This window comes from Ursus americanus, chromosome 20 (genome assembly GCF_024610735.1).
Source record: "Ursus americanus isolate L20-20 chromosome 20, mUrsAme1.1.p, whole genome shotgun sequence".
NCBI lineage: Eukaryota > Metazoa > Chordata > Mammalia > Carnivora > Ursidae > Ursus > Ursus americanus.
This window is the reverse complement of record NC_142146.1, coordinates 33,243,445-33,270,123: the sequence shown is the minus strand read 5'-3', so window position 1 is coordinate 33,270,123 and position 26,679 is coordinate 33,243,445. Positions and strand designations below refer to the sequence as shown.

Sequence of the window (26,679 nt, the reverse complement as noted above, 5' to 3'; positions counted from 1 at the left end):
CTATTTTCTGGCATAAGCCAGCACTGGCCACAGCACAACAAGACCCTCCTGCAGAGAATCAGCACAGGTCCTTACCTGGGGGGTGAAGGGTGGTCTCTGAAGTTTGGAGTTTTAAAACACAATCTTGCCTGAGGTAGGAGTGCCACCTGGCATGTGGAGAGCTGAGGCACAGACAGGCTGACGGGATCTGATCGAAGCTGGGGACACAGGAGGGGTTATTGTTTGCTCGTGTATAAGGGCTTCCTAAGGAGTCGCTGGCATGAGTGCCCCTCTCCTGAAACGAGAGAGCAGGGTAAAGCCATTTCCACCCCACACCCACAAGCACTGACCAACCTCAGTGAGAAAAACAGGGCCACCAAGGGGAGGCCTGAGTCTTGTAAGCCAAGCCCCGCCCCCTGCATTCTACAAGTGCATCTCCACTAGGTCAGGTCCCCCCTGAGAATGAGAATATTGGGCCCCTCCCCCAGAAGACCAGCACAAACCCCTGCCCTCACCAAGTCTACTGATCATAGAGTGCTGGAAAGCTTCCGCTCTGGGAGAAATAGGATCTAGCATTCTTTTCTTTTTCTTTTTTTTAATTGTTTTGTTTTTTGATTTTCCCTTTTCTAAAACTTTTTTGTTTAAATTCAATTAATAAACATATAGTATATTAGTTTCAGAGGTAGAGTTAAGTGATTCATCAGTCTTATATAACACCCAGTGCTCATTATATCACATCCCCTCCTTAATGTCCATCACCCATTACCCCATCGCCCCACCCCCCGAGCAACCCTCAGTTTGTTTCCTATGATAAAGAGTGTCTTATGGTTTGTCCCCCTCTCTGATTTCATCTCGTTTTATTTTTTCCTCTCTTTTCTTATGATCCCCTGTTTTGTTTCTTAAATTCCATATATGAGTGAGATCATATGATTACCTTTCTCTGATTGACTTATTTCACATAGCATAATACTCTCTGGTTCCATCTATGTCGTTGCAAATGGCAAGATTTCATTTTTTGATGGCTGAGTAGTATTCCATTTGTGTGTGTGTGTGTGTGTGTGTGTGTGTGTGCGCGCGAGTGTGTGTGCACACACGCATGCTTGGTTGTGTGTGTGTGTATATAATATATATATATATATATATATATATGGATATGGATACACACACACACACACACATACACACCACATCTTCTTTATTCATTCACCATTCAGTAGCCACTTGGGCTGTTTCCATAATTTGGCTACTGTGGATGTTGGTGCTATCAACATTGGGGTGCAAGGTGCCCCTTCATATCACTACATTTGTGTCTTAGGGGTAAATACCTAGTAATGCAATTGCTCTGCTAGGGTAGGTTACCTCTATTTTCAGCTTTTTGAAGAACCTCCATAGTGTTTTCTACTGCCAGCTTGCATTCCTACCAACAGTGTAAGAGATTTCTCTTTTCTCTGCATCCTCACCAACATCTGTCCTTTCCTGACTTGTTAATTTTAGCCATTCTTACTAGTATGAGGTAGTATCTCATTGATTTTGATTTGTATTTTTCTGATGTTGAGTGATGTTGAGCATCTTTTCATGTGTCTGTTGGCCATTTGTATGTCTTCTTTGGAGAAATGTCTCTACATGGTTTTCCCATTCTTGATTAGATTATTGTTTCCTTGGGTGTTGACTTTGGTAAGTTCTTCATAGATTTTGGATACTAGCCCTTTATCTGCTATGACATTTGCAAATATCTTCTTCCATTCTGTTGGTTTTCTTTCGGTTAGAACACTCATGAAAGAAATTGAAGAAGACACAAAGAAATGGAAAAACATTCCATGCTCATGGATTGGAAGAACAAATATTGTTAAAATGTTTTTGCTACCTAGACGAATGTATACATTCAATGCAATCCCTATCAAAATAGCATCAAGTTTTTTCACAGAGCTGGAACAAATAATCCTAAAATTTGTATGGAACCATAAAAAACCCTGAATAGCCGAAGGAATGTTGAAAAAGAAAACCAAAGCTGGTGGTATCACAATTCCAGACTTCAAGCTATATTACAAAGCAGTAATCAATGAGATAGTATGGTACTGGCACAAAAACAGACACATAGATCAATGGAACAGAATAGAGAACCCAGAAATGGGAGAACCCTGAACTCTGTGGTCAACTAACCTTCAACAAAGCAGGAAAGAATGTCCAATGGAAAAAGGACAGTCTCTTCAACAAATGGTGTTGGGAAAACTGGACAGCCACATGCAGAAGAATGAAACTGGACCACACTCTTACTCCATACCCAAAAATAGACTCAAAATGAATGAAAGACCTATTTTTAAATGTTCTTAATTTATTTTATTTTATTTTTATTTTTTAAAATGTTTTTTCTTGTGATAAGATTTTTTTTTTTTAAGATTTTATTTATTTGAGAGCTAGAGCACAAGTAGGGGGGTGAGGGGCAGAGGGAGAGGGAGAAGTAGACTCCCCCACTGAGTGGGGAGCCTGATGTGAGGCTCGATTCCAGGACCCTGAGATCATGACCTGAGCCAAAGGCAGACGTTTAACTGACTGAGACACCCAGGCACCCATATTTTTTAAATTTTTAATATATGTATATATATACATGCATATGTGTGTATCTATTACTTTTATCTTTTCGGATCTAGCTTCCTTTAACAAGTGGACCAAAACATACCTACTATCTAAATTTGTTTTTCTTTTTGTTTTTCTGAACAATAGAGGAATTTACCCCCCAAAAAAGGAACAAGAAGTAGAAGTAATGGCCAGGGATTTAATCAGTACAGATACAAGTAATATATCTGCACTAGAATTTAAAACAACAATTATAAGGATAGTAGCTGGGCTTGAAAAAAAGTATGGAAGACACTAAAGAATCACTTACTGCAGAGGTAAATGAATAAAAATCTAGTCAGGCCAAAATTAAAAATGCTGTAACTGAGATGCAAACCCAAATGGATGTCATAACAATGAGAATGGATGAAGTAGAGGAACAAGTCATTGTTACAGAAGATAAAATTATGGAAAATAATGAAGCTGAAATGAAGAGGGAAGGAAAAGTATTGGATCACAAAGGTAGACTTAGGGGCGCCTGGGTGGCACAGCGGTTAAGCGTCTGCCTTCGGCTCAGGGCGTGATCCCGGCGTTCTGGGATCGAGCTCCACATCAGGCTCCTCTGCTATGAGCCTGCTTCTTCCTCTCCCACTCCCCCTGCTTGTGTTCCCTCTCTCGCTGGCTGTCTCTATCTCTGTCAAATAAATAAATAAAATCTTTAAAAAAAAAAAAAAAAAAAAAAAAAAACAAAGGTAGACTTAGCATTCATATCATAGGAGTACTAGAAGGTGAAGAAAGAGAAAAAGGGGCAGAAGGTTTACTTGAGCAAATTATAGCTGAAAACTCCCCTAATCTGAGAAATGACACAGACACTGAAATCCAAGAAGCATAGAGAACCCCTATTAAATTCAACCAAAGCTGGCCATCACCTAGACGTATCATAGCCAAATTCACAAAATACCCATACAAAGACAGAGTCCTGACAGCAGCAAGGGAAAAAAGTCCTTAACTTACAAGGGAAGACATCAGGTTTGAAGCACATCTGTCCACAGGAACGTGGCAGGCCAGAGGAGAATGGCAGGATATATTCAGTGTACTGAATGGGAAAAATATGCAGCCAAGAAAACTTTATTCAGCAAGGCTATCATTCAGAATAGAAGGAAAGATAAAGAGTTTCCCAGACAAACAAAAACTAAAGGAGTTCATGGCCACTAAACTAGCCCTGCAAGAAATATTAACAGGGACTCTCTGAGTGGGGGAGGAAAAAAAAAAAGACCAAAGCAAGAAAGACTAGAAAGGAACAGAGAACATCAGCAGAAACACCATCTTTACAGATAATGCAGTGGCACTAAATTCCTATCTTTCAGTGATCACTCTGAATGTAAATAGACTGAATTCTCCAATTAAAACACATAGGACATCAGAATAAATAAAATAAAAAACAAGACCCATCTATATGCCGCCTACAAGAAATTCATTTTAGAGGATGCCTGGGTGGCTCAGTCAGTTGAGCATCTGACTCTTGATCTCAGGATTGTGAGTTCAAATCGTACGTTGAGCTCCACACTGGGTGTGGACCCTACTTGAGAAAAACAGAGAGACTCATTTTATGCCTAAAGACACCTGCAGATTGAAAGCGAGGGGAGGGAGAACCATTTATCATCCTAATGGACATCAAAAGAAAGCCTGAGTAGCCATACTTATATCAGACAAACTAGATTTTAAAACAAAGACTGTAAGAAGAGATGAAGAAGGGCATTATATCATAATTAAGGGGTGTATCCATCAAGAAGATCTAAAAATTGTTCGTATTTATGCCCCCAACTTGGGAGCACCCAAATATATAAATCAGTTATTAACAAAGATAAAGATAATCATTAATAATAATACACTAATGGTAGGGGACTTCAACACTGCACTTACAGTAATGGACTGATCAACTAAGCAGAAAATCAACAAGGAAACAAGGGCTTTGAAAGACACACTGGACCACATGGACTTAACAGATATATTCAGAACATTTAATCCTTGAGCAGCAGAACACATTGTTTTCTAATGCGCATAGAATGTTCTCTAGCATAGATCACATACTGGCTCATAAATCAGCCCTCAACAAGTACAAAAGGATCACGATCATTCTACGCGTATTTTCAGACCAAAATGCTAAGAAACTTGAAGTCAACCACAAGAAAAAATTTGGAAAGAAAAATACACGGAGGTTAAAGAACATCCTACTAAAGAATGAATGGGTTAACCAGGAAATTAAAGAAGAAATTTTAAAAAGTACGTGGAAATAAATGAAAATGAAAACACAACAGTCCAAAATCCTTGGGATGCAGCAAAGGCAGTCCTAAGAGGGAAGCATATTGCAATAAGGCCTACATCAAATAGCAATAAAAGTCTCAAATATACAACCTAATCTTACACCTAAAGGTGCTAGAAGAGGAACAGCAAATAAAGCCTAAAGCCAGCAGAAGTAGGGAAATAGTAAAGATTAGAGCAGAAATAAATGATATAGAAACAAAAAATACAGAAGAACAGATCAACAAAACTAAGAGCTCATTTTTTCAAAGAATTAATAAAATTGATAAACCCCTAGCCAGATTTACAAAACAGAAAAGACAGCAGACCCAATAAAATCACAAATGAGGGGCACCAGGGTAGCGCAGTCGTTAAGCGTCTGCCTTCGGCTCAGGGCGTGATCCCGGCGTTCTGGGATCGAGTCCCACATCGGGCTCCTCCACTGGGAGTCTGCTTCTTCCTCTCCCACTCCCCTGCTGTGTTCCCTCTCTCGCTGGCTGTCTCTCTGTCACATAAATAAATAAAGTCTTTAAAAATATCACAAATGAAGGGGGAAAGATCACAACCAACACCACAGAAATACAAATAATCATAAGATAATATTATGAAAAATTACATGCTAACAAACTGGGCAATCTTGAAGAAATGGACAAATTCCTAGAAATATACAAATTAACCAAAACTGAAAAAGGAAGAAATAGAAAATCGAACATAGCCAGCAAAGAGTTTGAATCAGTAATGAAAAATCTCCCAACAAACAAAAGTCTGGCACCAGATAGCTTCACAGGGGAATTCTACCAGACATTTAAAGAAGAGTTTAATAGCTATTCTCAAATTATTCCAAAAAATAGAAATGGAAGGGGCGCCTGGGTGGCTCGGTTGGTTAAACATCTGATTTAGTTTTGGTTCAGGTCATGGTCTCAGGTTCATGGGATTGAGCCTGGCATCAGGCTCCACTCTCAGCGGGGAATCTGCTTCTCTCTCCCTTTCTCTCTCCTTCCCCCCACTCATATGCTCACTCTCAAAAAATAAATAAATCTTTTTAAAAAAATGGAAATGGGAGGAAAACTTCCAGACTCCTTCTACTAGGCCAGCATTACCTTGAATCAAAACCAGGCAAAGACCCCATTAAAAAGGAGAATTACAGGCCAGTATACCTGATTAACATGGATGCAGAAATTTTCAGCAAGATACTAGCAAATCACATCCAACTACATCAAAAGAATTATTCAACATGTTCGAGTGGGACTTACTCTTGGGCTGCAGGAGTGAGTCAGTATTCATAAATCAATCACAATTAATGAATGATATATCACATTAATAAAAGAAAGCATAAGAACCATATGATCCTTTCAATAGATGCAGAAAAAGTATTTGACAAAATACAGCATCCATTCTTCTTTTTCTTTTTAAAAAGTATTTATTTATTTATTTATTTATTTATTTATTTATTTATTTGAGAGAGCACGTGAGAACAAAAAGGGGAGGGGCAGAGAGAGAGGGAGAAGCAGACTCCCACTGAGCAAGGAGCCTGATGTGGGGCTTTATCCCAGGACCCTGAGATCATGACCTGAGCCTAAGGCAGTCACTTAACTGACTAAGCCACCCAGGCACCCCAGCAGCATCCATTCTTGATAAAACCTCTCAGCAAGGGGCACCTGGGTGGCTCAGTGGGTTAAGTGTCTGCCTTCAGTTCAGGTCATAATCCCAGAGTCCTGGGATCAAGCCCCTCATCGCCCTCCTCAGTGGGCATCTGCTTTTCCCTCTCCCTCTCCCCCTCTCCCCTGCTCATGCTCTCTCTCTATCTCAAATAAATAAAATCTTAAAAAAAAAAAAAAAAACTCAACAAAGTGGGGATAAATGGAACATACCTCAACGTTACAAAGGCCATATACAAAAGACCTACGGCTAATATAATCCTCAGTGGGGAAAAATTGAAAGCTTTTCTCCTACAGTTAGGAATAAGACAGGGATGTCCACTCCCACCATTACTATTGAACATAGTACTGGAAGTCTTAGCCTCAGCAGACAGACAACAAAAAGAAATAAGAGGCATATAAATGGCAAGGCAGAAGTCAAACTGTGTTTGCAGACGACGTGATACTCTATACAGAAAGCCTGAAGGACTCCACCAAAAAATTGCTAGAACTGATACACAAATTCAGCAAAGTTGAAGGGTATAAAATCAACATACAGAAATCTGTTGCATTTCTATACACCAATAATGAAGACACAATAAAGGAAATCAAGGAGTCACTCCCATTTGCAGTTGCACCAAAAACAATAAGGTACCTAGGAATAAACCTAATCAAAGTGGTAAAAGATGTGCACTCTGAAAACTATAGAACACTTATGAAAGAGATTGAAGAGGACACAAAGAAATGGAAAAATATTCTGTACTCATTGATTGGAAGAACAAACATTGTTAAAATGTCTGTAGTACCCAAAGCAATCTATACATTTAATGCAATTCCTGTCAATATACCAATAGCATTTTTCCTGGTGCTAAAACTACCCTAAAATGTGTATGGAACCGCAAAAGACCCTGAATAGCCAAAGCACTCTTGAAAAAGAAAAGCAAAGCCAGAGGCATCATGATTCCAGACTTCAAGCTATGTTACAAAGTTGTAGTCATCAAGATAGTATGGTACTGGCACAAAGATAGACATATAGATAAATGGAACAGAATAGAAAACCCAGAAATGCACCCACAACTATATGGTCAATTAATTTTCGACAAAACAGGAAAGAATATTTCCAGTGGATAAAAGGTCTCTTCAACAAATTTTGTTGAGAAAACTGGAAAGCAACATGCAAAAAAATGAAACTGGACCATTTTCTTATACCATACTCAAATATAAACTCAAAATGGATGGAAGCCCTAAACGTGAGACAGGATACCATCAAAATCCTAGAGGGCAGCAACCTCTTTGGTCTCGGCTGTAGCAGCTTTTTACTAGACACATTTCAGGAGGCAAGAGAAACAAAAGCATAAATGAACTGTTGGAACTTCAAAATAAAAATTTCTGCAGAGCGGCAGAAACAATCAACAAAACTGAAAGGCAGCCTATGAAATGGGAGAAGATATTTGCAAATTACATATCTGATAAAGGGTTCATATCCAGAATCTACAAAGAACTTACCAAGCTCAACACCCAAAAACCAGATAACCGAGTTAAGAAATGAGCAGAAGACATGAATAGATACTTTTCAAAATACATCCAGATGTCTAACAGACATATGAAAAGATGCTCAACATCACTTATCATCAGGGAAATACAAATGAAAACCATGATGACATACAACCTTACACCTTGTCAGAATGGCTAAAATTAACAACACAAGAAACAAGAGGTGTTGATTAGGATGCAGAGAAAGGGGAACCCTCTTGAACTGTTGATGGGAATGCAAACTGGTGCAGCCACTCTAGAGAACGGTATGGAGGTTCCTGAAAAACTTAACAGTAGAACTCCCTACAGTCCAGCAATTCCACTACTAGGTATTTAACCAAAGGATAAAAAAATATAGATTCAAAGGGGTACATGCACCCTGATGTTTATAGCAGCATTATCAGCAGTAGCCAAACTATGGAAAGAGCCCAAATGTCTATTGACTGATGAAGGAATAAAGAAAATGTGGTATGGATATGTGTGTGTGTGTGTGTGTGTGTGTGTGTGTGTGTGTGTGTGTGTGTGTGTATATATATATATATATAATGGAATATTACTCAGCCATAAAAAGAATAAAATCTTGTCATTTGCAAGGATATGGATGGAGCTAGAGTGTATCATACTAAGTGAAATAAGTCTGAGGAAGCCAAGTGCCATATGATCTCACTCATATGTGGAATTTAAGAAATAGAACAGATGAACATATGGGCAGGGGAAAAATAGAAAAAGAGAGTTGGAAACAAACCATAAGAGACTCTTAAGAGAACAAACTGAGGGTTGATGGATGGAGGTGGGTGGAGGATGGGCTAGATTAGTGATGGGTATTAGGCAGATACTTATGATGAGCACTGTTTGTTATATGTTACTTGATGCATCACTGAATTCTCCTGAAATCAGTATTGTATGGTAATTAAAATTTACATAAAAATTTGAAAAGAAAGAAAAAATGAGATTTTGCTTAAAATGAACATTTCTGTTTTCTGTTACATTGATTTCTGATCTTCTATTTATTATTTCCTTTTTTCTGCTTAATTTGAGTTTCATTTGTCTGCTTTTTCTCAACAGGAAAAGTGAGGCAATTGATTTAAGGGCTGTTTTCTAATATTAGAATTTAGTCCCATAAATCTCTGTTAGTACTGTGTTAGCTGTATTCCCTAAATTTCGGTATATCGTGTTTCCATTTTCATTCATCTCAGAATGCTTTCGAATTTTCTTTTTGATTTGTTTCTTTGACCTATAGTTTATTTAGAAGTGTAGTATTTAGTTTACAAATATCTGAGATCTTTCTGTTAACTGATTTTTAATTTAAATCCATTGTAGTCAGAGAACATCCTTTTTATAATTTGAATGCTTTTAAATTTGTTAAGATTTGTTTTAGAACCCACATGGTGGTCTATCTTGATAAAAGTTCTGTTTACTCAGGAAAAAAGTACATACTGTGCTTTTGATTTCAGGTCAAAATCATTTGGTAGTGTTCAAGTCTTTTCTGTCCTTTACTGATTTTGTCTATTCTTACCATTATTGTTAGGGATTTTGTAGGAGTACTTTTGTATGCTTGATACAAGTCCATTATTACATAAATGATTTGCAATTGGCTTTGTTTTCATTTTCTTAATGGTACCTTTTGGAAAGCAAAACTTTTCAATTTGAATGAAGTCATTTATCTATTTTTCTTCTATGTATGGGCTTTTGATGTTATATCTGTGAACATTTTGCCTAACCCCAGATTTTCTTCTGTGTTTAATTCTAGAAGTTTAATAGTTTAATATTGTAAGTAATAGTATATGGACCATCGTTTAAGTTAATTTTTGTGTATGTTGTGATATAAGGGTGTACATCTACTTTTTACATATAGGTATTAATTTGTCCAAGCACCATTTGGTGAAATGCTCCCTTCCTCCGGTTGAATTTCCTTGTAGTTTTTGGATTTTTTTCTTTTTATAATAATTTTTTTATTATGTTATGTTAGTCTCCATACAGTATATCCTTAGTTTTTGATGTAATGTTCCATGATTCGTTATATGCGTATAACACCCAGTGCACCCTGCAATATGTGCCCTCCTTAATACCCATCACCGGCCTATCCCAATCCCCTCACCCCCCTCCCCTCTGAAGCCCTCAGTTTGTTTCCCAGAGTCCATAGTATCTCATGGTTCATTCCCCCTTCTGTTTACCCCCCCTTTCATTCTTCCCTTCCTTCTCCTACCGATCTTCCTACTTCTTATGTTCCATAAATGAGTGAAATCATATGATAATTGTCTTTCTCTGCTTGACTTATTTCACTTAGCATTATCTCCTCCAGCCCCGTCCATGTTGCTGCAAATGTTGCGTAATCGTTCTTTCTGATGGCTGAGTAATATTCCATTGTATATATGGACCACATCATCCTAATCCAGTCATCTGTTGAAGGGCATCTCGACTCCTTCCACGATTTAGCTATTGTGGACAATGCTGCTATGAACATTGGGGTGCATATGGCCCTTCTCTTCACTACGTCTGTATCGTTGGGGTAAATACCCAGTAGTGCAATGTCTGTGTCATAGGGTAGCTCAATTTTTAACTTTTTAAGGGACCTCCACACTGTTTTCCAAAGTGTCTGTACCAACTTGCATTCCCACCAGCAGTGTAAGAGGGATCCCCTTTCGCCACATCCTCTCCAACATTTGTTTCTTGCCTTGTCAATTTTTGCCATTCTAACTGACGTAAGGTGGTATTCAATATGGTTTTGATTTGAATTTCCCTGATGGCTAATGATTTTGAACATTTTTTCATGTGTCTGTTAGCCATTTGTATGTCTTCATTGGAAAAGTGTCTGTTCCTATCTTCTGCCAATTTTTTGATTATTTGTTTCCCGTGTATTGAGTTTGAGAGTTTCTTTGTAGATCTTGGATACTAGTCTTTTATCTGTCGTATCATTTGCAAATATGTTTTCCCATTCCATGGGCTGCCTCTTAGTTTTTTTGACTATTTCGTTGGCTGTGCAGCAGCTTTTTATCTTGATGAAGTCCCACAAGTTCATTTTTTCTTTTGTTTCTCTTGCCTTTGGGGATGTGTCATGAAAAGTTGCTTTACCCGATGTCGTAGAGGTTGCTGCCTATGTTCTCCTCTAGGATTTTGATGGATTCCTGTCTCACATCGAGGTCTTTCATCCATTTGGAGTTTATCTTTGTGTATGGTGTGAGAGAGTGGTCAAGTTTCATTCTTTTGCATGTAGCTGTCCAATTTTCCCAGCACCATTTATTGAAGAGACTGTCTTTTTTCCACTGGATGTTTTTTCCTGCTTTGTCAAAGATTAGTTGCCCAAGGAGCTGAGGGTCCATTTCTGGGTTCTCTATTCTGTTCCATTGGTCTATGTGTCTGTTTTGGTGCCAGTACCATGCTGTCTTTGTGATCACAGCTTTGTATTGTAGCTTGAAATGCGGCAACGTGATGCCCCCAGCTTTGTTTTTCCTTTTCAGCAATTCCTCGGCGATTCGGGGCCTTTTCTGGTTCCACACAAATTTAAGGGCTGTTTGTTCCGGTTCTTTGAAAAATGTCATTGGTATTTTGATCGGGATGGCATTGAAAGGGTAGATTGCTCTGGGTAGCATAGACATTTTAACTATGTTAATTCTTCCGATCCATGAGCATGGAATATTTTTCCATCTTTTTGTGTCTTCTTCAATGTCTTTCAAGAGTGATTTGTAATTTCTAGAATAGAGATCCTCTACGTCTCCTGTTAATTCCGAGATAACGTATGATTTTTGGTGCTACTGTAAATGGAATGGATTCCCTAATTTCCCTTTCTTCAGTCTCATTGTTCGTGTATAGAAATGCAACTGATTTCTGAGCATTGATTTTGTATCCCGCCACATTACTGAATTGGTCTATAACTTCTAGTAGTTTGGGGTGGAGTCTTTTGGGTTTTCCATATAGAGTATCATGTCATCTGCAAAGAGAAACAGTTTGACTTCTTCTTTGCCGATTTGGATACCTTTTATCCCTTTTTGTTGTCTGATTGCTGTTGCAAGGATTTCTAGTACTATGTTGAATAATAATGGCGAGAGTGGGCATCCTTGTCGTGTTCCTGATCTTAAGGGAAAGGCTTCCAGCTTTTCCCCATTGAGAATGATATTTGCTGTAGGTTTTTCATAGATGGTTTTTATGAAATTGAGGAATGTACCCTCTATCCCTACACTCTGAAGGGTTTTAATCAGGAAAGGATGCTGTATTTTGTCAAATGCTTTTTCTGCATCTGTTGAGAGGATCATATGGTTCTTGACTCTTTTCTTGTTGATATAATCTATCACACTGATTGATTTACGAATGTTGAACCACCCTTGCATCCCAGGGATGAATCCCACTTGGTCATGATGAATAATCCTTTTAACATACTGTTGGATTCTATTAGCCAGGATCTTGTTGAGAATTTTGGCGTCCATATTCACCAGGGATATCGGTCTGTAATTCTCGTTTTTGATGGGGTCTTTGCCTGGTTTGGGGATCAAGGTAATACTGGCCTCATAGAATGAGTTTGATAGTTTTCCTTCTGTTTCTGTTTTTTGAAACAGCTTCAGGATAATAGGTATTATTTCTTCTTTGAATGTTTGGTAGAATTCCCCGGGGAATCCATCAGGCCCTGGACTCTTGTTTTTGGGGAGGTTTTTGATCACTGCTTCAATCTCTTCATAATTAATTGGTCTGTTTAAATAATCAGTTTCTTCCTGTTTCAGTCTTGGTAGTTTATAGGTTTCCAGAAGGCATCCATTTCTTCCAGGTTGTTTTATTTATTGGCATAAAGCTGTTGATAAAAGTTTCTAATGATCTTTCCTATTTCATTGGTGTTGGTTGTGATCTCTCCCCTTTCATTCATAATTTTATTAATCTGGTTCCATTCTCTATTCTTTTGAATGAATCTGGCCAGTGGCTTATTAATCTTATTTATTCTTTTAAAGAACCAGATTCTGGTTCTGTTGATCTGCTCTACTGTGCTCCTGGTTTCTAATTCATTGATCTCTGCTCTAATCTTTATCAACTGCCTTCTTGTGCGTGGGTTAGGCCTGTTCTTCTGTTCCAGCTCCAGTTTCTTGAGGTGAGAATATAAAAACTGCATTTTAGATTTTTCTGTTTTTTGAGTGAGGCTTGGATGGCTATGTATTTTCCCCTTAGGACCGCCTCTGCAGTGTCCCATAAGTTTCGGACTGATGTGTTTTCATTCTCTTTGGTTTCCATAAATTGTTTAAACTGATTTTTAATTTCCTGGTTTACCCAATCACTCTTGAGCAGGATGGTTCTTAGTTTCCAGGTGTTTGAGTTTCTTCCAAATTTTTCCTTGTGATTCTGTTCCAGTTTCAAAGCACTGTGGTCTGAGAATATGCAGGGAATAATCTCCGTCTTTTGGTGTCGGTTGAGACCTGTTTTGTGACCCAGTATATGGTCTATTCTGGAGAAAGTTCCATGTGCATTCGAGAAGAATGAGTATTCTGTTGTTCTGGGGTTTAGAGTTCTGTATATATCTATGAGGTCGATCTGGTCCAGTATGTCATTCACATCTCTTGTTTCTTTGTTTTGTTTTTGTTTTTTTTAAAGTAGGCTCTGGGCCCGGCGCGGAGCCCAACAAGGGGCTTTAACTCCCAAGCTTGAGATCAAGACCTGAGCTGAGATCAAGAGCTGGACAGTTAACTGAGCCACCCAGGCACCCGCCCCCTTCCTTAAGTAATGTGTACATCCAACATAGGGCTCAAACTCACGACCCCTAGATTAGGAGTGCCATGCTCTACTGACTGAGGCAACAAGGTGCCCCTTCTTGGAGCTTTTCTTTAAATGAACACAAATGAAAAGATAATTTATGGTATTTCTAATCGTCTACCCTTACACCCATACCATCTATATTGAACATAGTAACTTTAGAGTAATTTTTTGGGGGGCCTTTGAGATATAATTAATGTGGAATATGTAAGTTTAAGTTGTACAGTGTGATGCTTTGATTCACATATATATTGTAAAGTGATTACCGGTATAAGGTTACTTAACACCTCAGTCATCTCAAATAAATACCTTTATTCATGGTGATTACATTTAAGTTTTACTTTCTTAGCAACTTCCAAGTGTGTAATAAATAGAGTTTTACTAACTGTAGTCACAATACTGTACATTAGCTCTCCAGAATTTATTCATCTTATAACTGGAAGTTTGTACTCTTTAACTAACATCTCCCCATTTCTCTCCCCCCTTCTCCCCCGAGCCTCTGGCAACCAGCATTCTACTCTATTTCTATGAGTTTGGCGTTTTTGGATTCCACATATAAATAGAGCACACAGTATTTGTCTTTTAGAGTATGCTTTTAAAATTAGGTTGCCTTAAATACTCCTACTTTGTTCTTTTTCAAAATTGTTGTGACAATTATAGATTCTTTGCATTTCTGTATAAATTTTTGGGTCACCTTGTCAATTTTTACATAAAAGTTTGCTGGAATTCTGATGGAGAATATAATGGCTCCGTAGACCAATTTGGAGAGCATTGCGTTCTTCACAGTATTGAATCTTCCAACCTATGAATATAGATTGTTATCTCCATTTGTTTAGGTATTCTTTAATTTCTCTTAGCTTTTTTTTTTTATGATTTTCCAGGTATAAGTCTTGCACTACTTTTGTTAAATTTATTTCTAAGTGTTTTCATTTTTTGTTCTATAGTAAATGAAATTTTTTTTCTTAATTTTGCTTCTAAATTCTTCCTTATCAATATATAAAAATGCAGTTCTGTTCTGTTTTTATATTTCTCCAGAATTACAAGATACTTTTATTTTTTGTATCCTTTTGATATTTTGTTTATTTTTACAAGTTATTTAAGATTTTGCACATACAGATTGTATGTGAATAAAGACTTTCTATTCTTTCTAAGTCTAAAGAGTTTTTCTATGTCTTTTACAGGTTATTTAAGATTTTGCACATACAGATTGTATGTGAATAAAGACTGTTTTTATTCTTACTTTCTAAGTCTAAAGTCTTTTTCTATGTCTTTACTTTCTTTCTTTTTTTAACCTTATTGCACTGGCTATAGAATCTCCAGTAAAAAACTGAATAAAAGTAGTACGAGAGGACAGCTTTCCATTTTTTCTGATTCTGTAGGGAAAAGAATCAGTCTTCAATGTCATTAGCTTTTAAGTTTTATATTGATATCCTTTAGCAGGAGGAGGAAATTCCCCTCTAGCCTAATTTTGTTTATTGTTTCTGTCATGATTGATTTCATTTTTTTGTTTCAGTTAAGATGAAAATACAGATTTTTTCCTTTATTCTGTTCTATTAATTGATCTTCAGATATTAGACCAGTTTTGCATTCTGGAAGAAATTCTACATGATCATGATACGTAATCCTTTTTTTTTTGTGCTGCTGGTTTCAGTTTGCTAATATTATGTTAAGGATTTCTGTGTCTATAATTGTAAGGGGGATATTAATCTAGTTACTGGCCTTATCAAATACTCTGGGAAGTGTTCCCTTCTGCTCTATTTTCTAAAAGTTTATGAAAGATTGGTATTATTTCTTTTTTATAATTTGATAAGATTCACTAGTGAAGCCCTTTAAGCCTAGGGGTTTTTTTGGGTGACAATTTTTAATTACTGATTAAATATCTTGTTATAAACCTATCCCAGTTTTTCTGTTTGTTGATTCATTGTGGTAATTTGTGTCTTTCAGACCGTATGTTCATTTCATGTATGTTGCTGCCTTACTGGCATAGTATTGCTCATGGTATTTCCTTACCATTTTTTTTTTTTTTTTAAGATTCTTATTTTATTTATTTTAGTGAGAAAGAGCACACACAAGCAGGGGAAGGGGTAGAGGGAGAGAGAATCTAAAGCCAACTCTGCGTCAAGCACAGAGCCCACCATGGTGCTTGATCTCAGGACCACAAGATCATAACCTGAGCTGAAACCACGAGTCGGATATTTAACTGACTAAGCCACCCAGGCACCCCACGATCCTCTTCATTTTTGTAGGATTGGTAGTGATGTCTGCTTATTTCTTGTTTGTAGTTTGTGTCATCCTTCTTGTCTTGGTCAGTCTAGCTAAAGGTTTATCAGTTTTATTGCTCTTTTTTAAAGATTGAATATTTGGTTTCATTAACATTCTTTACATACTTTTTATTTCATTTATTTTGTTGTTAAATCTTTATTATTTCCTTCCATCTGATAGCTATAGTTTTAATTTTTCATCTCTTTCTAGTTTCTTAAGATAGAAACTCAGGTTACTGATCTTATATCCTTCTTCCTTATCTAGCATTTTAAGCTGTGAATTTCCCACAAAGCACTGTTTTCACGACATCCCAGGACTGTTGATGTGCTGTATTTTAATTCTTATTCCGTACAAATTGTTTCCTTATTTCTTTATTATGCATGGGTTATTAATATTAAGTCTTTTAATTTTCAGGTATTTGGAGGTTTCCGCTAATTTCTGTTGCTAACTTCTAACTTACTTTTGTTGTAGTTACTAAACATACTTTAAGGGATTTTAATCATTTTACATTTAATGGGACTTGATTTTCCCCCAACCAGTTGAGTTATTGAAAAAAAAAAAAATATTTCCATGCCAGAATGTGATAGATTTCTACTGTTTTAACACAAAGGTTAATAATTTTTTATGAATAAATTCTTAGTTATTTTTGGTTGATTTTCAGAAAACTAAAATGATTGTTTTTGTCTTTTTAGTCATTTTTTGGGGGAGAACGTTTCCCAACCACTTCACTCTCCCATTTCCTCACCTTCATTTCTTAAAGATGTTTTCTCTTGGTATGGAATTCAAGGTTGACATTTTTCGGTTCTTTAGCACTTTTAAAGGAATTGATTCACTCACTGTGGTTTCCTTGTTTCCAACTAGAAAGAAATCTGTTGTCATTCTTTTCTTATATGCTTTGTAGTTAATTTATCTTTTGCTATTGTTGCATGTAAGAGTTTTGTCCCTACAGCTAATTTTAACCCCTTTTGTTATGATTCCTTTGGTGTCATTTTCTTAATGTTTCTTTCATCTCTTCCATGCTCTCCTCTCGCCTCTTGAATGTATATACTTGTTATAACAGCTGTTTTAATATTCTTACAAATATTCATCCACTTTTTTCTGAGACACAATTATGTGTGATCCTTTCAAGACTTGTTTTTAAGGTTTGTTAAGTGGACCCAAGGAACATTTTATCTAAGACTAATTTCCTCCTGATACTAAGTTAATAACATTTTCTGTACTAGACTCAATGCCCTATGAATTACAGGGTTTTTCTACTCTGGCTCTTTGGAACACAAAATATCCTAAGCCCTGTGTGTGCTGTCTCCTTTTCCATTCTTTCCCCAGGCTTTGGTGTTTTGTTCACATGTGTATGCTCTGTACTACTCAGTTGAAGAGGTGATAGGGTCTTTGTGCAGATCCTCAGAGCTTACTCTCCCTGTACATCTCTCCCCTCTTTTTACTTTGCCTTGTAAAAATCTAGCCACTTTGTCCTCTGGAGTCCCAGATCTTTCTCCTCAAGGTATATACCAAGGCTTTGCCTTGGTTCCTCTGCCACTCCTGCTACTTGGCAGGCACCAATCTGGTGCAATCTTAAGAATTACCTTTTTAATTTAATTTAATTTAATTTAATTTAATTTAATTTAATTTAATTTATTTGAAAGAGACCACAAGTTTGGAGGGGTGTGGAGAGGGAGAAAAGCAGGCTTCCTGCTGAGCAGGGAGCCGACCCAGGGCTCTGTCCCAGAACCCTGGGATCATGACCTGAGCTGAGGTCAGACACTGACTGAGCCACCTAGGCGCCCCAAGTATAACCTTATTTGTCTTACGGATTACCTTATTACCTCTCAAAGATTACTTTCCTTCTGTGCCTGATAGCCAACATCTTAAAACCATTATTTTGTATGTTTCATGCAGTTCTTTAAGTGGATATATAAATCCTGTCCATCATGGCTCAGCCATGCAGTCTTGAGTACAGAACACGTATTATTTCTTATTGTTTTACCTCAGCCTTCAGCACTAAAATAATGTAGTTTTGTTTTAGAGATTCACCGTTATCGAGTCTTGCCAAAGCTTTCAACCTGTTATCCTCATAGAAACAAAAATTCTTTAATTTTCTGTTACCTTATTGATTTTTTTTTAATGAGGCCTTAAATAAACTAGTATTGGATCTGCCACAGCTTACTTTTGATACATTAAAATTTCAACTGCTCATAACAGGATTGCAAGCAGTTGAGAATGTGACCTGTCTTTGAAAGTTATCAGTAGAGATACCAATCATTGATATTTCTGCAAGTATTGCTTAATCTACTTTGTTGATTAAGGGACGATGTTACCGCATATACATACTAGAAGTAGAAGGTGCTGTACAGTGATGGCACTTTAATGCCTTGAGTTTTACTTGCCACCTTAATGTCAAATAAATATTGAATATTAATCTTTACACTGCTAGATGTAACTACTAGTTTATAGGAAATATGAAAAATAGAAGAGCCTTTTGTTTGACTCAGTCTTCATGGTCTTGTTTTAGTCCAGAATGTGATAACTTATACAGACAAAGTGACCCAGTTCCTTCAACAAATAAATGGCATATAGTAAGAACAAGTGGATATAAAAATAGAATTAAAAATATTGGTTATAAAAAAATATATTCATGATATGTACATAGATACATATTTAGTAAACAAGATATACCCGTAGACTGTTGAAGGGACATTTAGTGAATTAGAATATAATACTGAGGAATTAATCCAGGCAAAGGAGATATGTAACAACATTTCTAATCCATGGGTGATTGAGAGGCTTCATAACTCCTTTACATAGGATTTCAAAAGAAAAGAGAAGTATTGGAAAGAAGTAGTATTAATGAGATAACTGAAATTTTATAAAATTGGTTAAAAAAATAGAATTGTCAGATTGGAAAGACTTACAGGTTTTGAGGTTAAGAAAAATATTTCACATCTAGAGATACCATAGTCAAAGTACTTAATACCAAAGATGATGAGAAAGTCTTAAAAGCTACCAAAAAGGAAAGAGTGTCTGTTATTTCGGTGATGGTTAAGAGTTAAAAAGTTATTAGGCCTTAAGAATGTATAATGGAAGAAGAGGTAACAGAGGAAAGATTTCAACAATTTTGAAAAGATGAAAAATGGGTGTCTGTTGTTTTCTAGTTGTCTTTCATCTTTTTATACTACAGTGAAACATTTTAGAATAATGTCTTCAGAGCAATTCTTACACAATACTGTGGTATGATTTATCCTGAGCAAATGGCCATTTTTAAATTTTAGTCGTATGGACTATGAGAAACAAACTGAGGGCTTCAGAGGGGAGGGGGAGTGGGGGAATGGGATAGACTGGTGATGGGTAGTAAGGAGGGCACGTATAGCATGGTGCACTGGGTGTTATACGCAACTAATGAATCATCGAACTTTACATCAGAAACCAGGGATGTACTGTATGGTTACTAACATAATAAAAAAACATTTAAAAAAATTAAATTTTAGTCGTCTTCCTAATATTTCATTTTTGACCTAACCTGTGTGTCAGGTTGATAGTTAAATAAATGTGAATATAAGTTGAAGATACTGTTCTTTAAAAGTTAATGTATTTTTGACAGTAAACTTTTAATCTTATGTCTAAACTTATGTTAATAGTAAAATATTAAGGAGTAATGCAGGGTAGCAGATAGCCATGTCACCTGCTCTGTATGAGACTCAGGGATGTAATGCCTTTCTGTGTATTTTGTCACTATTTTCACTAATAGTTAATGCAACAAAAATGAGATGGAAAACATTTCCAATTTTTTTTATAAAGCTGGAACATTTCTAATGCATTTTAAGTAACTCTGATCATCCTGAAATAATTAAGTGAAAGATCTGGATTTAAACTAGAGAGTTTCAGCTCTTCAGGTCTGCTTTTAAACATTCCTGCCTCATAGAAGCCTTCTTGACCTCATCATCTCCCCTCCATCAGTTTATGTGCTTCTGTGTTCCCTGTACTGCCCTTTACTAACATTTAACATTTATTAAAGATAATATTTATTTTAATCATCGTTCTGTAAGTTAAGGTCTTTATTCTTTAGTTCTTGTTCTCAGTCTAATAAAGGATACAGTATATCCTTTCACTAATTCTTTGGCTGTTCTTTTCTCACTTGGGCTATTTTTTTAAAAAAAAATCCATATAGTTCTGTTTTGGAAAATGTAATTTTTTTAGCCAAATATTAATGACAGAATTGGTTGAGACATAAATTCATTTTGTGCTACAATTTAGATAGCAGCCGTCTTGGCCCTTGTAATTATTTCTCACTTTAGAGCTCTCGTGAGATTCCTTGTACGTGAGAGATAATTTTAAGTGTCAAAACGCCCATATTAGCCAAGAGTTATTCTCCAAAATTTATATTGCAGTCATTTTAATTTAGTCTACTTCCTTACTGAGAAAGCATCTATAAGAGTAGTACAAGAAACATTTCATTAAAATTCACTAGAGTTAAATTTCATTTTGTTGTAAGCAGAAAATAATTTGAATTCCATCTGCCAAGACAGTAATCCAAAATGAAAATTTAAAGTCCAGATATTAAATTAAAGGGTCACATCTCCCAAAAAGGCACATTAATTCTGAGGATCAGTAAATTAGATAAGTTTTGCATAGAAATGAACATAATCGTTTTTTAAGCTGTAAAATAGAGTTAAAAAGGATTAATAATGGGGCGCCTGGGTGGCACAGCGGTTAGGCGTCTGCCTTCGGCTCAGGGCGTGATCCCAGCGTTGTGGGATCGAGCCCCACATCAGGCTCCTCCGCTACGAGCCTGCTTCTTCCTCTCCCACCCCCCCTTCTTGTGTTCCCTCTCTCGCTGGCTGTCTCTATCTCTGTCGAATAAATAAATAAAATCGTTTAAAAAAAGGATTAATTACCACAGAATTATTATTTTCTAGGGTTTTTTTTTTCTTTTTGAGTTCGAAAGTAAAATGTATCCTGACTTCAATTTTAGTTGTTCATTTCAAGGCCCCTATACCAGAATTAGGAAAATTAGTTCATCTTATGATTGCCTTTATACTTTACCCCTGTTGTACAAACTTTTTTACCCCCTGCTTTAATCTTTGCTTTGGAAACTCCCAAACATCTAGGGGTTAAACATTACTTTTCTAAATGGACTGAGGCTGTTGGCAATAGAGATTAAGGTGTTAAAAAGAAATTTAATATGAAAATCAAGAATTAGAGATATATTTCAAAACATACTGCGTTTTTATTTTACACTTCATCTGAAATAGAATGTTAGCTCATAGAGGGCAGGAAAGCTGTATCTGGTAATAAAAGGATATGACAGAACTAACACCACAGGTGCTTGAAAGAATAATTGTTGTTTGTATTTAGAGCAAAAGGAAGGCATTGTAAGCATAGAGATGACCACAGATCTGTAGATACTGATGTACTTGAGCTCTTTGGACTAAGGAAGAACTCATTCGTGGACCACACTAGAAGATTAGTTATTGGTGTGGGCCTTCAATAATAATAGACAGTAATAGTGTCTTTTGCTGCATAACAAATTACAAAACTTGGCAAAAGAAGGAACAGTTATTATCATAATTTCTGTGGGTCAGGAATTTGGGAGCAGCCTACCTAGGTGGTTTTAGCATAAGTCTTCTCATCAGATTGCAGTCAAGACTTTGGTCCAGACTACAGGCCTTTGAAAGTTTGTCTGGGGTTGAAGTACTTGTTTATAAAATGACTTACTCACATGGCTGTTGGTAGAAGACCCCAGTTACGACATGGAATTCTCTATACGGCAGCTAGAATGTCCTCAGGACATGGCTTAGAGACTGATCCAAGAGAGAGATTACCCTTTATGCAGATAGGAAAACTGACCGTCAGTTAAAATTAATTATTGGCTCTGGAGCTATATAAATCAGTTTGTATGAATTGCAAAACATGGTTTGTGAAAACAAGTTGAGGAAGATATCTACAAGACACTATTTATGTAAAGTTTTAAAATATGTAAAATTATACATAAGAAGTTAAGCATAAAGATACAGAAGAGAATGGTAGTCATTGAACCAAGAATAGTCATATATTCTTTGGGATGGAGATACATCAGTAAGAGGTATACAGGAAGTTTCAACTGTAATATTTTATTTCTTAACTCAATAGTGGATACACATATATTCATTTTATTTTCTGTATATTCAGTATTATAATCCTCTAAGAACATTCTTTCATAATTGTAGTAAAGCAGTTTTTTCTGCTGTATTGTCTGTAAATGTTTAGATTGATGACACTTAATTAAAAGATTATAATAGTAAACATTTTTGGAAGGTTCATTAGGTGCCTGGCACAGTTCTAAGTATTTTACTTTAAGTGATTTCATTTCTGTGAGCTCTAGGCTAGGTACAGTTATTATTTCTATTTTATAAATAAAATCTAAGAAAGAGGGAAGTAACTTGCCTAAAGCTACACAGCTAGTAAATAGTGGAACTAGGATTTGAACTTAGTATGTTTTGCTCCAGAGCCATTAGCCTCTATGCTATAGAATCTCTCCGTAAGAAAAGGTATTGGGGCGCCTGGGTGGTTCAGTCAGTTAAGCCTCTGACTCTTGATTTCAGCTTAGGTCATGATCTCAGGGTCATGAGATTGAGACACTCATCGGGTTCCATGCTGAGCGTGGAGCCTACCTAAGATTTTCTCTCTTCTTCTCCCCCTCGTCCCCGCTAGTGCGTGCTCTCTCTTGCTCGCTTGCTCTTTCTAAAAAAAAAAAAAAGGAAGAAGAAAGAAAGAAAGAGAAAGGTACTAAAAAATGTAGGAAATCTAAAGATTGTGATTTAGTAGTATGGCTTTGAAGAGAAAATTTCTCACATTTTTATTCTTGAGCAATGGCAGGGAATTAGAAGGAACTGAGGTTTATTTAAGTATAGAATTAAATACCAGAATGCTAGCACCTTACCTATTTTGTCACAAAAGAGAAACTAAGAAAAGCTCCTTAATATTAAAATTCTAGCTAGGGGCGCCTGGGTGGCATAGCGGTTAAGCGTCTGCCTTCGGCTCAGGGCGTGATCCCAGTGTTATGGGATCGAGCCCCACATCAGGCTCTTCCGCTATGAGCCTGCTTCTTCCTCTCCCACTCCCCCTGCTTGTGTTCCCTCTCTCGCTGGCTGTCTCTATCTCTGTCAAGTAAATAAATAAAATCTTAAAAAAAAAATTAAAATTCTAGCTAAATTATTGCCAGATTAATAATTAATTGACAGATGATTGCCTTATATAAATGGAGATTTAAAAATTACCTAAAATTTTAACTTATTGATGTATAGTAAATCAGAAACCTTGAAGATCAACCTACAAAAGAAAGTTAAGATTTACCTTATCATATTTAATATGATTTTTTAAAGCTATAGCTAATAACTTGTTGAAAGATCAGGTAAAAATATTAAAATTGTGTTTGTTCATGGTTCACAGATTTTACAGTAGGAAAATCATCCCAGGTGGATTATATTAGATGCTTATAGTGAGATGAAAAGCCATGTGGGCATGGTGCCAAAAACCTGACTTTGGTACACTTCACAGTATAGTCACCAAGATTGTTCCCATTTTGACTAAATGAATTACTAGTTCGATTACTTTGAGGTTTTGGTTTTGTGAACTGTTGCATATTTTCAAATAATACAGGCTTCTGTCATTTTCCCTTGTAGATACTAATTTGTGTTTTGGTCATATTTATTTTCTCTTAATTAAATAGATGTATGCTAGTTTAAATTCACGATTAGAGAAACAATTTTTGAGTTCTACATAATTCTGTATTTGGATGATGGTATGCTGGTTTCCTCAGATTTAACATGTTTGTTGACTCCATAATAGTTGTGAGGCTTTCAGAGAGCTCCAAGTGCCATTTCCTAGTCCAGTGAAAATTAGATGACTTCCAGAATTGCTTTTCAGTTTGATACTGATAATTTTTATTTTATAGAAAGCATCTAGGGGCCCCTGGGTAGCTCAGTCGGTGAAGCATCTGCCTTTGGCTCAGGTCATGATCTCAGGGTCTTGGGATCAAGCACCACATCTGGCTCCCTACTCAGCAGGGAGTCTCCTTCTCCCTCTCCTTCTGCTTGTGCGCGCGCGCTCTCTCTCTCTCTCTCTCTCAAATAAATAAAATCTTAAAGAAAAAAGAAAACATCTAAAAACCAAGATATTCAAATTGGAGGATTTTCGAGAGTGCAGATATAAATACAGCATTAGGAATAATATTAATATTTATTACTTGCTGATAATTAGTATGAAGTACATTCTATTTTTGGATGTTAATCTGAGGTTTGTCTGGGTTGTTTTTTTTTTTTTTTTCTCCTCTAGTGATGCTATTGCTGAGATTAGAGCCATTTGTATTGAAGAAATTGGAGTATGGATGAAAATGTATAGTGATGCCTTCCTAAATGACAGTTACCTAAAATATGTTGGCTGGACTCTTCATGATAGGGTAAGTTACTCTGTTCCAGACTTTCATAAAAAATATGCTTGTATTGAGGTACTAGAATGCTAGGAATTAAGATGTCAGTGGTTGGTTTTTTAAGAGTTGTAATAATATGGAAAATTAAGATGATATACCTGAATAACTGTTCACTTGGTGACCATGACAAAACTTGAGACTTTGGCCCATGTGGAAACTCTGTCTTACTTAGTTGTAATACTGTCTTAAACCAAGTTGACAACCTGGTAGATCTATAAAGTTTTAAGAGAATATAGCATCCTAAGAAAATCATTGTAATCTTTTTCTAGTTTGGAATCAAAGGAAATTCTGTGTTTCTCTTAATGTATAACAACAAAACACTTTTTTCTTTTGAATTTGTTAAGGTCATACCACCGTAGAGTGTTTTATAAGAGTTGAATAGATTTATTGGATTCTAGAATATTTTATCTAAAACTCCATTTTTATTTCTGTGCCTTTAGAAAAGGCTCTCATTTAAAAGGAATCCCACATTATCGAATCCTGAATAAGTAATCCTCAAAATAATCAAGGGTAGGAGTGACAAATTATTGGAATTTTTATATTGAATGACCCAACATTCTATAACTTGAATTGCCAGATACTCACAAGTACAGAAACCTTACAATTTATTTTAAGCTGTTGTTTTCCATTATTTGAATTATTAAAAGTATCATAACTATTAGAAGACATTTTTAATGCAATTATATTCTTAGACTTTTAAATCAATTTTGGTAATATTCTAACACTTATTTTTATATATTACTATTAACAGCCTGTAGAGCATTTACTTTTTAAATAGCACCATGCGCCTAAGTGGCTCAGTCTGTTGAGTATCTGACTCTTTGATTTCTGCTGGGGTCATGATCTAAGGGTTGTGAGAAGGAATCCCGTGTCAGGCTCAGCACTAGGCAGGGAGTCTGCTTGAGATTCTTTTTCTCCCTTGACCTCTGCCCCTCCTCTCAGCCCCCCCTCATGAGCACGCACACACTCTCTAAAATTAATAAGTAAATCTTTAAAAAATAAATAGCAGCGTGCTAAAAGTATTATCGAAGGTATTTTGAAAACCACAAAATTATGTATATTATAATAAAACAGCCCTTGGGAATTTTACAGGCCATTTTTGCTGTAAGAGCTCAGAGTATAGGGAGGGGGATCATCACAAATTGGCTGTTTAACTTCATAATTACTTATTTTTAATTGATGATTAAAAGGTGCTCTTATCCCCTACTTTATTTGGAGGAATAGTCAGTTAGTACATAGTGAATTTTTTCCTGAATATTTATCTTCCCTAGCATTTCAAAATTCTTTTCTCTACACTGATAAAACCCCAAGTGTGATCCTAGATTTTCTTTTTCTAATCCTCAGGCGGAATTTGGCCTTGTACAGCTAAGCCTCATCTCAGGTGTATCCAATTAAATTGTATACATGGTGAGAAAAAGTAGAATTATACAGCATGTCCTCACAGGTGTACACACATGGATGGCTAAATCCAACAAGATAAACTTTTTAGTAGGAATACATTTCAAGTTCTGCATTTTATTCCCCACTACTGCCATACCAGTTTTTCTCCTCTGGGAAAAACACAGATTTTTTTTTGTGGCTTACCAAAAAAGTAAACACCATTATTTTAAAACGAATCATTAAACTCTGTTTGTAGAAGCTTTCTGTCCAGATAAAGGAAGAGAGAGGTAGGTTTTGTTTATTGTTGATAAAATGATATAAGGATACTGTTTTCAGTAGAATGTTTTTATAAACCTCTTTTACAATCTCCTATTCATTTAGAAAAGCTTTAAGTATTAATCCCTTCTCAGCTTTCCTTTTTGACATTCTAATGTCACTCTAATCTTGTACTTTTTTTTTTCCCTCTGAGGGGTGTTGCTTTCTCTCCTTCTAATCATCCATTTGAAACTGCTTATTCTATAGGCTGTGGCCTATGAACTGATAAAATTCCTGTCTTTTTTTCCGTAAGATTACATTGTAATTGTAAATTGCATTTTTTTTCAGTTTTATTGAGATAATAATTGACATAACATTATATTAGTTTAAGGTGTACAACATAAAGATTCGATTCTCCTCTGTCTTGATTTTAGAATATCAGTCTACCCTCCTCAGTAAGACAGACTTTTTTTTTTGGTACTGCTGGTCTATATAAATTTTATAGTATAAGTTTTAGTTATTAGAAAGACAGCTAATTTCTAACAACTATAAATGAGTTATTTATTAGATATTCAGTATGTCTTTCTGTTG

General features: G+C 36.2%; 1 protein-coding gene and 1 long non-coding RNA gene across 4 annotated transcripts in view; both read left to right on the top strand.

The window, feature by feature from the left end:
- The window catches only part of STAG1 (STAG1 cohesin complex component), a 418,952-nt gene that overhangs the window by 267,559 nt on the left and 124,714 nt on the right, over window positions 1–26,679 (top strand). For all 3 annotated transcript variants that reach the window (XM_045791826.2, XM_045791827.2, XM_045791829.2), the window contains one exon: window positions 24,300–24,423. In XM_045791826.2, coding sequence (XP_045647782.1) covers window positions 24,300–24,423 — 124 coding nt within the window. The remainder of the gene's footprint in view (window positions 1–24,299; window positions 24,424–26,679) is intronic.
- Window positions 1,164–8,222, top strand: LOC148108405 (uncharacterized). The gene is made up of 2 exons (XR_015727879.1): window positions 1,164–3,054; window positions 3,285–8,222. It is a non-coding gene; the product is annotated as an uncharacterized LOC148108405 (long non-coding RNA).